At 38.4% G+C, this 12,832-nt stretch overlaps 1 protein-coding gene across 1 annotated transcript in view; it reads right to left on the bottom strand.

Annotated features, from left to right (window-relative positions):
* The window catches only part of LOC121385675, a 69,460-nt gene extending 58,946 nt beyond the window's left edge, over positions 1–10,514 (bottom strand). Inside the window, exon 1 of the mRNA XM_041516444.1 lies at positions 10,415–10,514. Within this exon, the coding sequence (XP_041372378.1) occupies positions 10,415–10,481 (67 nt within the window). The 5' untranslated portion in view covers positions 10,482–10,514. The remainder of the gene's footprint in view (positions 1–10,414) is intronic.
* Positions 10,515–12,832: the final 2,318 nt, after the last annotated feature.

Here is a 12,832-nt window from a genome sequence, read left to right on the forward strand (position 1 = left end):
CGGCCGAGGTCAATATCAATTTCTTCGGTCCATAAAACATGATATTGCCCGAAATGCGGTCAATAATTATTTTATTACATAATGTCATTATAAGACTCGTACATTCCTGCTTTGTTTATCAGAATCGAAATACGCCAACACTTATAATTTCCCGTAATGCGTTAAAACTGATGGGATTTAGTGACGTCACGTAATCCTATGACGAAATAAACAGTTGAAACATTACCAAGAAAAGAAAAAAAATCAAATTCGAGACATTATAACCAGCAAGAGTGCCAAAATCATATTAATAGCAAAAGAAAAAAACAAAATGTGATAAATCTGAACATACATTTATACTGAACAGTTACCGATTACCTTCAAATTCATTTTTTATTTGTAACATAAAATCCTGAGAGTGCCGATTCCAACTGCATTTACGTTTCTAAATCTGCGATATATTCCATACACAATTTGACGATTACTGACCTTGTTTTTGTCGTCTTCGCGGAATTAAACTCGGTATGACTAAAGATGTTATCTTTTTGCTGAAGGACAGCAAAGCGTTTTGTCACAAGTTTGTGCTTGTTTACATTAGAATTAGCAGTTGACGTTACATTACGTTACCTACTCATTAATTGGATAGAATTTTGTCTCATCTTTATTTTCATTGGTCAGGGCAATATCACTTTTGATGGACCGGTGAGACCGTCTCAGGGCAATATCACATTTTTGACCAATAAGAATACAGATATTTTTTCATTATGTAATAATCAGGGAAATATAATCAGTATGACCCACGTGTGTCATGATTTCACTTGCACCACGAATGACGTAATTTTAAAAAAGCGACGTGAAACTTAATGTGGATTCCTCAGTGTAAACGCTTCTCATAAATGACGTCATTTGAAAATGACGTCGTTTCGTCGTCTTTTTAGTTACGTTTCAAACGTTTTGACATCGTCCTAGCTTGTTATTCATAAAAATAATAGTTTGGATAATGTGGATAATAAAGAATTTATTACACTCGCGTGTGAGTAGTACTGATTTTACGAAACTCGTGTCAGGATTATTATATTACACTCGCTCTCGCTCGGGTAATATAATAATCCTGACACTCGTTTCGTAAAATCAATACGACACATAAGCTCGTATAATAAGCTCTACTCTACAATAGGTCATCATTTATTCGGTGTATAAGAAACAATATTCTGTTATATTCTGAAACATGTTCCTGTGTTGTCTGACACCGTTGAGTAATGAACTAAATAAAATATGCATTGTACGAAAAAAAAAAACCAACCGAAAACTGGGGGAATTGTAAAGTTTCATAAATTGTTTTATGCAAATTTGACTCTTTATAATTTTACAGAATATCATATGTTAATCTCTTATAGAAAACATGGGCATAGTCACTAATATGACTTATCTGAATCAGAAGCCGAAATCGTGTATTTTCTTTTTTCAGTAGGTTCATATCGGCCATCTTGAATTTCGATGTAATATTTCATAGAACCAGAGTAAACTTTATTTCCATCCCACAAAACTCTATTTCATTTCATATTAGTATCAATATTTCAATTTGCAACACGCAAGAAAAACGTAGAACAGACATTCAAGCAAAACAAAACTATCAATTATTATAATTCACACTAATACCTATGGCCGTTTATGTCGGTTCAAATAAATTATCCATTTATATGATTAACAGTTAATTAAACAAGGGGATGCATACCTATATCATAGACTGACATTGCCTTGTCACTTCCACAGTACTTATAAAATGACCCGGGACATCGAATTTCCTTAACATGCGTGGATACAGTGACCGTTTTGTCTAAACAATAGCAATGTTGTCCCTGGAAAAAAATAGAGATGCCTCTATTACCAAAACAAACTGAAAACAATAGATATAGACACAATTATACATATGATGTATGTATTCAAACACACACCGCATACGTACACGCCTATACGAACATAACATATTTATACATATACAAATATAGGGCCTACATGCATAAATACATTCATGGCCTCACACACAAAAGAGTGCTAGACTGTCTCTTTGTAGATGGGTAGGAAGAGTACTATATATATATATCTATCTATTTATCTATATAGATCGGGGTTTCCTGCAGGAAATACACTCGTGGAATACAAAAATCAGAAAACCACATATGTAGTTTTGTATTTATTACATACCCTAAACTGGAATTTTGTTTCCAAATAATAGTTACAAAATTGTAACACTGCTAGCTAATAACGGGTATTTCTCAGTCTACAAAACTAGGTCAGCTGTGTTACTACGCGGACCGATGAACCACCAATTATTACACACAGGAATATAGTTCTATTTAAACAATAAACAGAAATAAGAAAGAATGAGTGAAAAGTTACCTATGATTTTAATGATATTGTTTGAAATGCCTTTTAAAGACAATGTAATAGTTAAAACTCACGAAAAATGTAATATTTAATTTGCTCGTAATACGTCACAAAACCTTCAGCGCACCAGTTTTATCAACGAAGAAAAATGTCAAGAATTGTTCACTCAATGTCTGTGTCGTCATCGGTGTGTTTTCTTTTATTGGAGTTCATGGAATTACTTGTTGCTGATAAGTTGAAGTTTATATTAAATGTACCTCCATAAATCATCGCTCCACTGAATAATCCGGTTGTCAGTTCATCAGTTTTCTACGTACACAATAAATATAGCATATCTTACCGTAATTTCACTGGAAATCCATATTTCGTAAAAGGTACAATGTTTTAATCACAAGATTTTGTTCAAACACATTCAGGTGCATTAGTATTGTTAAAAAAAATTCAATAGCACTTTTGCATTGGAATTTTTCTAATATTCTTAAAAAGGAAACATCATGTACCCAGTTTATGGTTATTGTAAGGAGATGCAAAATGACGTCATTGGAATAATGACGTCATTTAAATTCAAAATTAGCTATATTATTACAATGCTTCGCCACATTAAAATAAAAACTAGTCTACTAACCTTGACCCCTGTCAAATTCCTATAACAAGCAAACAACGCTGTTTACAGGTCGGTATTTGGGTTTTTTTACACAATTCTACACAAAATATTAATTTTAAGTTTTAAAAGATGAAATAATTAAAAAGTACTTTTTGTCAAATATATTATATTACAAAATTACCGTTGGATATGTTCTATTTATTGTGTACGAAGCCAAAACAAGGGTCCAAAAAGCGACTATCGTCGACCTTAATCGTGGATTAAAAGTAAAAGCTCGTTGGTGAGTAGTGTTCCTGTCTCTTAGTTTTGGTATCGCGCTCATTAAATTGTAAATATTCGGCGTCGTTTTAGTCTGTTTTCAGTTCAAATATTCCACAAAATAGCATTTTAAACATGCATAATAGTTAACTGCTTTAATAAGGCAATTCAAACCAAGCATCAACTTTGTTTACATATTGCTAAGGAAATTCCCGGTAACCATGTGCTATAAATAGTAGCGTTGAATACGGCATAGTTTCGGCAGTTGAGTTGAATACGAAAAAGTGTATTTCATTTTTGTATTCAGGACTGTATAGTAAGATTTAATGGGTATGTAATATATATACATATATACATATATACATATATACATATATACATATATACATGCATACATGTGTGGTGTGTGCGTGTGGTGTGTGTGTGGTGTGTGTGTGTGTCTCAATCTAATTAAAAACGTGATGGTATAGCCATAAAATCTGTTTATACTAGTATACAATCCAGAGTTTATGACTGCACTTTTCCCCCTGTCTTTTCAATGTTGAAATAGACCAACAAGTTTGCCTATTGCATAAATAGTCTCGCCCGATATTTTTAGAATTTGTATGCTCCCGAATAATGCTATAAAAGGCGAAGTGTAATTGGTCGATATTTAAATTGTTATTTATATATAGATAAAATGTCACCTGGACATGGGTGTCCATGCAATGCTGTTAGATCTACTGGTAGACCAGTAGAGCTAATTTTAAGCAGTGTTTGTGTGTGTGTGTGTAGGTGTGTGTGCCTAGTGGTAGTGGTAGTGGTAGTGGTAGTGGTAGTAGTATTGTTCAATTAACAGAAAGTGTTGCTATGTTCTTGCTTTGTTTAATGAGGTGATTATTTTCAACATTAGCAAAAGCCATATGGACACATCTCTTAATTTACAAAGTGTTACTGTTCTTCTCATTACATTAATACACTTTTAATTAATTAATTTTAATCACCTGTAAACCAACTGGTCCTCCATCGCATGTCTCGTAACAGAGATACGGTTCATTGGCGTCTAATGTATAATTCCAATCTGTGATAAGCGAAACGTCTAGTGATCCTTTTAGCGTTAATAGTGTGGTGTTATCCTCTGAAACATAACAGTTTATTAGAATAGAAAGGTATATATATATATATATATATATATATATATATATATATACACACATATTGTAGCAGTATTTTAATTTTAGTTCATGTTTAACCTTACAATGCGAGAAGCACCGGGTGTGGTATGTGATAAAATATACAGACCAACAAACAAAAAAACGCGAATGTTAATTTAGTTTTTATTTAATTTATTTTAAATTGTTCAGTTTGAATCCCATTTTGTTTGGGGGGTGGGGGGTTGGTTTTGGTAAGGGGGTTTGTTGGGATTTTTCGTGGGGGGGGGGGGGGGGGTGGTGGTGGTATCAGCACGAGTTGTGTATGAAATCCGAGGCTTGCCGAGTGCTGATAAATTATGATATTATAAGACACGATGGGGGTATTATTTTTATCATATATTATCATTCTTTTCTTTTGCGACAGTTGTAAACAATGTCAGTAATGCGGGTTGAATGTAACTATATTCGGCAGCGGTAGACTCGTTAACGAGCAAAACGACAGTGGCGTGACGTCACTAATGATAGGTTTAGCGCTGAAGCATACACAGTGACGTAACAAAATATTGTCTTGTGATTATAATTTGACGAATCAAGCTTATAAGAAGCGATATCTCCTAGATGAATATCGCAGGATATATCACAAATTATAGTGCCAGCGATATCTCCTACAAAAGCCTTTAATGAATGATAAGTATTCTTATTTAATTTATTTAGGACGGTCTGTATAATATTATACAGTTATGACTGATGCAATTCAAAACATTTATCACACAATGTTCCTAACAAAAAATCTCAAAACATCACTAAATTATCCTGAAAACGCGTCTCTCAACATTTTAGTACCAAATAGTTTTTAGGTGATCACACCCGTCCCTGTTATATTATAGGCTATCATTTTAGTATTTATATAAAATTAAGACACAGACATAAAACCTGTATTTATACCTGGAAATAACTGCAATAAAACCCAAAACCCTTTATATAATACCCGCTAACTAAACAAGGTGTTGGCGACTGGTTAGGCAACTATTTCAGTTCTTATAAGTTATTACCTGTCCATTTCCATGGCGTATACGCTTCCAGAGCACCAACCCAGTATCTTCGACTTGTCTCCATTTTGGTTTTAAGTGTTTCTGAAATATGCTCATTCGCAAGAAGGACACCAACGTCGTCACATCCAGAATTTGCGGCCGTCCACCAATCCATTGCGTTATTGAATTTATATTCATCTTTGAGAGCATCCCAAGTAATGTTTCTCCAAGGAGCTGAGCAAATAGAATTTAGAAAAAAACATTGAAATTTTAATTCAATAAAGCATCTGTCTTCGTAAGGCTTCCTGATTCCTACTACTACTTCTGCTACTACCACTACCACTACCACTACCACTACCACTACCACTACCACTCCTACTACCACTGCTGCTACTACTACTGCTACTACGAATACTACTACTACTACTACTACTATTATTACTACTGCTACTGCTACTACTATTACTACTACTATTACTACTGCTACTGCTACTGCTACTGCTACTGCTACTGCTACTGCTACTGCTGCTACTACTACCACTCCTACTGCTGTTACTACTACTACTACTACTACTGCTGTTACTACTGCTGCTGCTGCTACTGCTACTACTACTACTACTATTACCACTCCTACTGCTACTACTACTATTACTATTGCTGCTGCTGCTGCTGCTGCTGCTACTACTGCTATTGCCACTACCACTGCCACTCCTACTGCTACTGCTACTACTACTGCTACTACTAATATTACTACTACTACTATTACTACTACTACTACTATTCCTTACTTTTACGATCTTCACTACTTATCATTGTTTGCACAATACCACTTGACTTTGTAAACTAATACCGCAGAAGAGCATTGACAGTGATTTTGAGATGTTAATAAGCAGCATAACATATGGAAAATGAAGTTTATTACAAAATGGCACTTTAGCGCTATTGCTCCAAAAACGCACTTATATCAATATGGGTAATTTCCCAAGTCTGTGGATCGACAAACTAATGAAAAAAATATACCAATTTTGGTCTGGTGGTACATATTTTGGCCACAAGATTAATTTAGAGTAGATTAGAATTTAAAAAAAATAATAATAAATGTATTTTTATTACAATTCGCCACTTTATTACAAAACGACACTTTTGAAAAATGTACATGTGTGTCGTTTTGTAATAAAGTGAAATAATTCCGTTTGTTTGTTAAAACTGATAAAAGTTGGAATGGGAATTTGTTGCCCATGCCCTGCTGAGCATTGACAGCGATTTTGAGATGTTAATAAGCAACATAACATATGGAAAATAACGTATTACAAAACCGCACTTAAGCGCTATTGCTCCAAAAACGCACTTAATGCACTTAAAACAATATATATTATGTAAATTCCCAAGTCTGTGGATCGACAAACTAATGAAAAATATGCCAAATTTGGTCTGGTGGTTCATATTTTGGTCCCAAGATTAACTTAGAGTAGATTAGAATTAAATTAGTGGTGTGTGTGTGTGTGGGTGTGGGTGGGTGTGGGTGTGGGTGTGGGTGTGGGTGTGGGTGTGGGTGTGGGTGTGTGTGTGTGTGTGTGTGTATCCGTTTCCGTGCGTGCCTACTTGAAAGATAGGACGAACATAGCGACGGATCGATGGATAAATGCATATTATTATTTCTTTAAAAATAAAACAGAAGTTAACTCACATAAAATCTCATAGGTTTCTGATACACAGTACAGCATAACACATATCCAAATACAGGTCATGTTGTTTTTCGCCATGACATTGTAAATGTTCACTAACCAGGAAGAAACATGGCGCGCACTGAAGTATTATTTTGCCAATAGTGTTAATTATGTACTCAGTAAATGGTGTTATGCCGCAGTTTATCCTTATTTTTAATTGTCAACGGCAAAGTTTCTGGATCAAAGTGAGTGACCTAGGAAACACTTTCAAAACTATGTTCCTTGTAAATATATTTTTCACGAATCCATCTTAACTGACTTTCCCGACTGTTAAATGACAGCGAGTCGGTAATGGCGTGTTAATGTGACAGCCATATAGTAGATAGGAAGGAACGAAATGGTTTATTTAACGACGCACTCAACACATTTTATTTACGGTTATATGGTGTCAGACATAATGGTTAAGGACCGCACAGATATTGAGGAAGGAAGGAAGGAAATGTTTTATTTAATGACGCACTCAACACATTGTATTTACGGTTATATGGTGTCAGACATAATGGTTAAGGACCACACAGATATTGAGGAAGGAAGGAAGGAAATGTTTTATTTAACGACGCACTCAACACATTTTATTTACGGTTATATGGCGTCAGACATAATGGTTAAGGACCACACATATATTGCGAGAGGAAACACACTGTCGCCACTTCATGGGCTACTCTTTTCGATTAGCAGCAAGGGATCTTTTATATGCACTATCCCATAGACAGGATAGCACAAACCACAGCCCGTGAAGTACCCGTGCACTGACTGGCACGAGAAATAGCTTTATGGGCCCACTGACGGTGATCGATCCCAAACCGACCGCGCATCAAGCGAATGCTTTACCACTGGTCTACGTCTCGCCCTATAATATACTACTCAAAAGAATTTAAGGGTCAAAAATTTATAACCAAATAAGTTTCAGAGTGTATTAGATTGATGATGTAAACTACACCAAATTTTTTATTGTTCCATATTTACAAAAAACCACAAACGTCACTGTATACAAGAAAGTCACATGACATGCTGTCAAAGTTGAAGGTTGTCAAACATGGATTTTACACATTAGAACATTCGTTTAATAGTGTGTGAATCCACCCCTGGCGCGAATACACTCGACACATCGTTGCCTCATGCTGTTGATCAGACGTCTGAAGAACTCTTGGGGAATGGCCTGCCACTCTGCCATAAGAAGTTGACCCAGATCATGAAGGTTGGCCGGAGGGGCATGGTTATCCCGAACTCTCCTGCCTAATTCGTCCCAGGCGTGCTCTATTGGGGCCAAGTCAGGCGAATATGCTGGCCAATCCATCCTGGCGATACCTTGTTGTCTGAGAAAGTCCGTTACCACCCTGGCGCGGTGGGGTCTGGCATTGTCATCCTGCAGAAATGCCCCGCCGCCAATCTGCTGAAGGCCTGGGAGAACCAACGGCCGGATAATCTCATTCAGATAGCGGATTCCATTCAGATTGCCATCCACCACATAGATGGGGGTCCTGTGGTGGATAGAGATGCCGCCCCACACCATGACGCTGCCACCACCGAACCGGTGACGTTGTCTAACGTTAACGTCAGCGAAGCGCTCCCCAGGACGTCTGTAGACACGAACCCGACCGTCGTTGAACTGGAGACTAAACCTGGACTCATCAGTGAACATCACTTGACCCCACTGAACACGTTGCCACCGCAGATGAAGCGTGCACCAGTGACGTCTGGCCGTTCTGTGACGTGGTAGGAGTGGTGGTCGAACAGCCTGGCGACGGCAGCGTAGATTATTGGCTCTCAGACGATTGCGTATGGTTTGATCAGACACTCGAGTTCCAGTCGCAGTCCGCAGATTGTCACGTAATCGGCGTGCAATGGTTGTGCGTTGACGTAGAGCCATATTGGTGATGTAGAGGTCCTCTCTATTTGTAGTGCTTCGGGGTCTTCCCGAACGTGGACGATTTCGAACATAATTCGTTGCTTGGTACCATTGCCACAGTCGGCCAACGACACTCTGACTGACACCAAGTCTCAGAGCAACATTTCTTTGCGTATTGCCATCCTGAAGCCAAGCAATAGCCCTTCCTCGATCTTCGATAGTCAGTTGAAGTCGTACCATTGTCGAATTTGGAGTGTGCACCGTACACGAACGCAAGCTCCAATTATACAGAAATTCAGCATTGGGAACATGGATTACACGTGCAAAGCGTACAAATGAAGCGCTTTGTGAAAAAGCAAGTTATGGGCACTTAGCAGACCTTTCGCTTTCGCCCTAATTTACGTGCAAATGTAAGCATGTTTTCGCCATTAGAACTAGTCGACAGTGTCAATGACAGTGGATTTTAATTCATTTATGGGTTGCTTAGACCCACTTTCGTCAAAATGGAACAATACCATGCGTGACATTATGGTCTAGCTAATATAACTGACATTCAGAAAATAATGTCGAAAATATCGTCTGACCCTTAAATTCTTTTGAGTAGTATATATATATATATATATAAAGATAAGAATGCTGACTTGCTTGCTTGCTTGTATTCATGATATAATTTTAATATACTGCATTACTGTGTTTAGTTTTGTTTAGTTTTTTTTATATTTCAATGTGTGTATGTGTTGTGTCCGCGTGCATGTCCATGCGGGTGACATATAATGGGTTGTGTGCGTATGTAATGTGTGTGCGGACGTGTATGTGTATTTATTTGTTTTTTGTGTGCGTGCGTTTATACGTGTGTGCCTGTGATTGTGGTTGTGCTTATGTGTGTACGTGAGTGTATGCGCGCGCGTGCGGGCGGGTGGGTGGACGGCCAGGCGTGCGTACGTGAGTTTTTTCATGAATAATTATCAGTTTTATGTGAAACAGTGACATCATATGTCACATAACAGTCCTATATTCAATTCTAAAATACTCTGTTTTCCCTCCATACAGTCTATATCTAACAGAAACAGCCTATATTGCTAATACCAGTATTTACTGACCCCAAATTCGACCAAACAAGGGCGGGACGTAGCCCAGTGGTAAAGCGCACGTCTAATGCGCAGTCGGTCTAGGATCGATCCACGTCGGTGGACCGATTGGGATATTTCTCGTTCCAGCCAGTGCACTACGACCGGTATATCAAAGGCCGCTGTATGTGCTACTGTCTGTGGGATGGTGTATATAAAAGATCCCTTGCTACTAATGGAAACATGTAGCGGGTTTCCTCTCTATGACTGTCTCAAAATGACCATATGTTTGACATCCAACAGCCGATGATTAATAAATCAATGTGCTCTAGTGGTGTCGTTAAACAAAACACACAAACTTTCGAGCAAACAACTTACCTAATTTTCCGTATGCAACATGTGTAAAAACGCCTGCTATTACCCAGTATATCCACACAGATCTCATGACGACGCCATTAGTTATTTCTCAGCAACCAGGAAGTTCTTTACCCATCCGTACACTCACCGGCCTCGGTGGCGTCGTGGCAGGCCATCGGTCTACAGGCTGGTAGGTACTGGGTTCGGATCCCAGTCGAGGCATGGGATTTTTAATTCAGATACCGACTCCAAACCCTGAGTGAGTGCTCCGCAAGGCTCAATGGGTAGGTGTAAATCACTTGCACCGACCAGTGATCCATAACTGGTTCAACAAAGGCTATGGTTTGTGCTATCCTGCCTGTGGGAAGCGCAAATAAAAGATCCCTTGTTGCCTGTCGTAAAGGAGTAGCCTATGTGGCGACAGCGGGTTTCCTCTCCAAATCTGTGTGGTCCTTAACCATATGTCTGACGCCATATAACCGTAAATAAAATGTGTTGAGTGCGTCGTTAAATAAAACATTTCTGTCTGTTTTCTGTCCATCCGTACACTCAGTACTCTTCTTCTATATTTGTATGGTTCGTGTTTACTCAATAAAACGAAACGGGGACACGTTTTGTCAGAGGCTTTACAACCACAGAGTATGTGAACACAGACGTTTTAGTTTGAATGTAATGAATATGAATGTATATATTATACATTATATATTATAGAGTGGAATGGAAGTCTGTCCGTGTGTGTGTGTGTGTCCATGTGTCTGTATGTATGTGTCTCTGTCTCTGTGTTTGTGTGTGTATCTCTGTGTGTGTGTATGTGTGTTTGTCGTCTCTCTGTCTCTCTCTCTCTCTCTGTGTGTGTGTTTGTGTGTCTCTCTGTGTGTGTGTTTGTATGTGTCCCTGTGTGTGTGTGTGTGTGTGTGTGTCTCTCTCTCTCTCTCTGTGTGTGCGTGCGTGTATGTGTTTGTGTGCGTGTGTTTCTCTCTCTCTCTCCCTCTCTCTGTGTGTGTGTCTGTGTCTGTGTCTGTGTCTGTGTCTGTGTCAGTCAGAATGACAAATGATGATTCATACATCAATGTGGTGTCGTTAAATAAAACAATTTCTTTTGTTCTCTGTCGGTCTCTTCTACTGTATTGTTTTCCTGTTTGTCTGTTTTCCTCTCTCTCTCTCTCTCTCTCTCTCTCTCTCTCTCTCTCTCTCTCTCTCTCTCTCTCTCTCTCTCTCTCTCTCTCTCTCTCTCTCTCTCTCTCTCTCTCTCTCTCTCTCTCTCTCACTGAGCGACTGACTCATTAAGTGACTAACTGATTTACTGACTGGCTCATTGAGTGACTAAGTGACTGACTGACTGACTATGAGACTGACTGACTGATTGATTGATTGATTGACTATTATTATTGGTATGCCTATATGATTGACTGACTGTGTCGGTTTATCTGATTGTTTGTATCGGTTTATCTGACTGACTGACTGACTGAGATGCTGCTTCGGTCGTATGATCGAACCCTCTAGGTTGATTCATTCCCTCATTGCCCTACGATCGGTATATCAAAAGCCGCGGTATGTGCTGTCCTGTCGATGGGAAGTACATATAAAAGATGTCTAACTGCTAACCAAAAAACATATAGCTGTTTTCCTCATAGATGTCAGAATTATGAAATGTTTGACATCCAACAGTAGATTAATCTGCTCTAGTGGTGTCGTTAAACACAATAAACTTGAAACTTGAATCGATATACTAACTGTATTTATCGGTATTTATCTGTCGTGTCTTTTTTCGCCTGTTTCCATGTGTACGTGTCTGGGTGTTTCAACTGTATGGGTATGGATATATTATTTGTCGTGGGAGGGAGTCGGGGGTTTGGCGACAGTCCCATTGCCTGCTCGCTGGGTGCGACCCTAGTTAGTAGATTGTTCTTCCGGGGCACAAAATAATATTTAGTTATCTCTGCGTCGGATTCTGGATCTCTATTTGATATTGGGTCATAAACAAAGCATGTTGGTTAAGGACTACGTGAAGTGACTGGCGGGTTTTTTTTGTTTTTTTGTTTTTATGTTTATTTATTTATTTATATTTGTTTATTCATTTGTTTATCCCAGTCGAGGCATGGGGTTTTTAATCAGATACAGACTCCAAACCCTGAGTGATTGTTCCGCAAGGTTCAGTGGGTAGGTGTAAACCACTTGCACCGACCAGTGACCCATAACTGGTTCAACAAAGGCCATGGTTTGTGCTAAGAACCTAGTGGACCATTTTGTCTATATTGACCCTGGACACTTAATATGAATAGCTTAATATTGCACCGGGGTTCGTCCGACCTGCCCCTCCCCCTCCCCCAATCCGCCGCTTATGCTAATTCCCGGGGGTGGGGGACTATTATTGTGTTAAATTTGTTCTGATATATCATGTTTCCTTATTTCTTTCCATAAGTAGACCCACCCACCCCA

This window comes from Gigantopelta aegis, chromosome 11 (genome assembly GCF_016097555.1).
Source record: "Gigantopelta aegis isolate Gae_Host chromosome 11, Gae_host_genome, whole genome shotgun sequence".
Classification (NCBI taxonomy): Eukaryota; Metazoa; Mollusca; class Gastropoda; order Neomphalida; family Peltospiridae; genus Gigantopelta; species Gigantopelta aegis.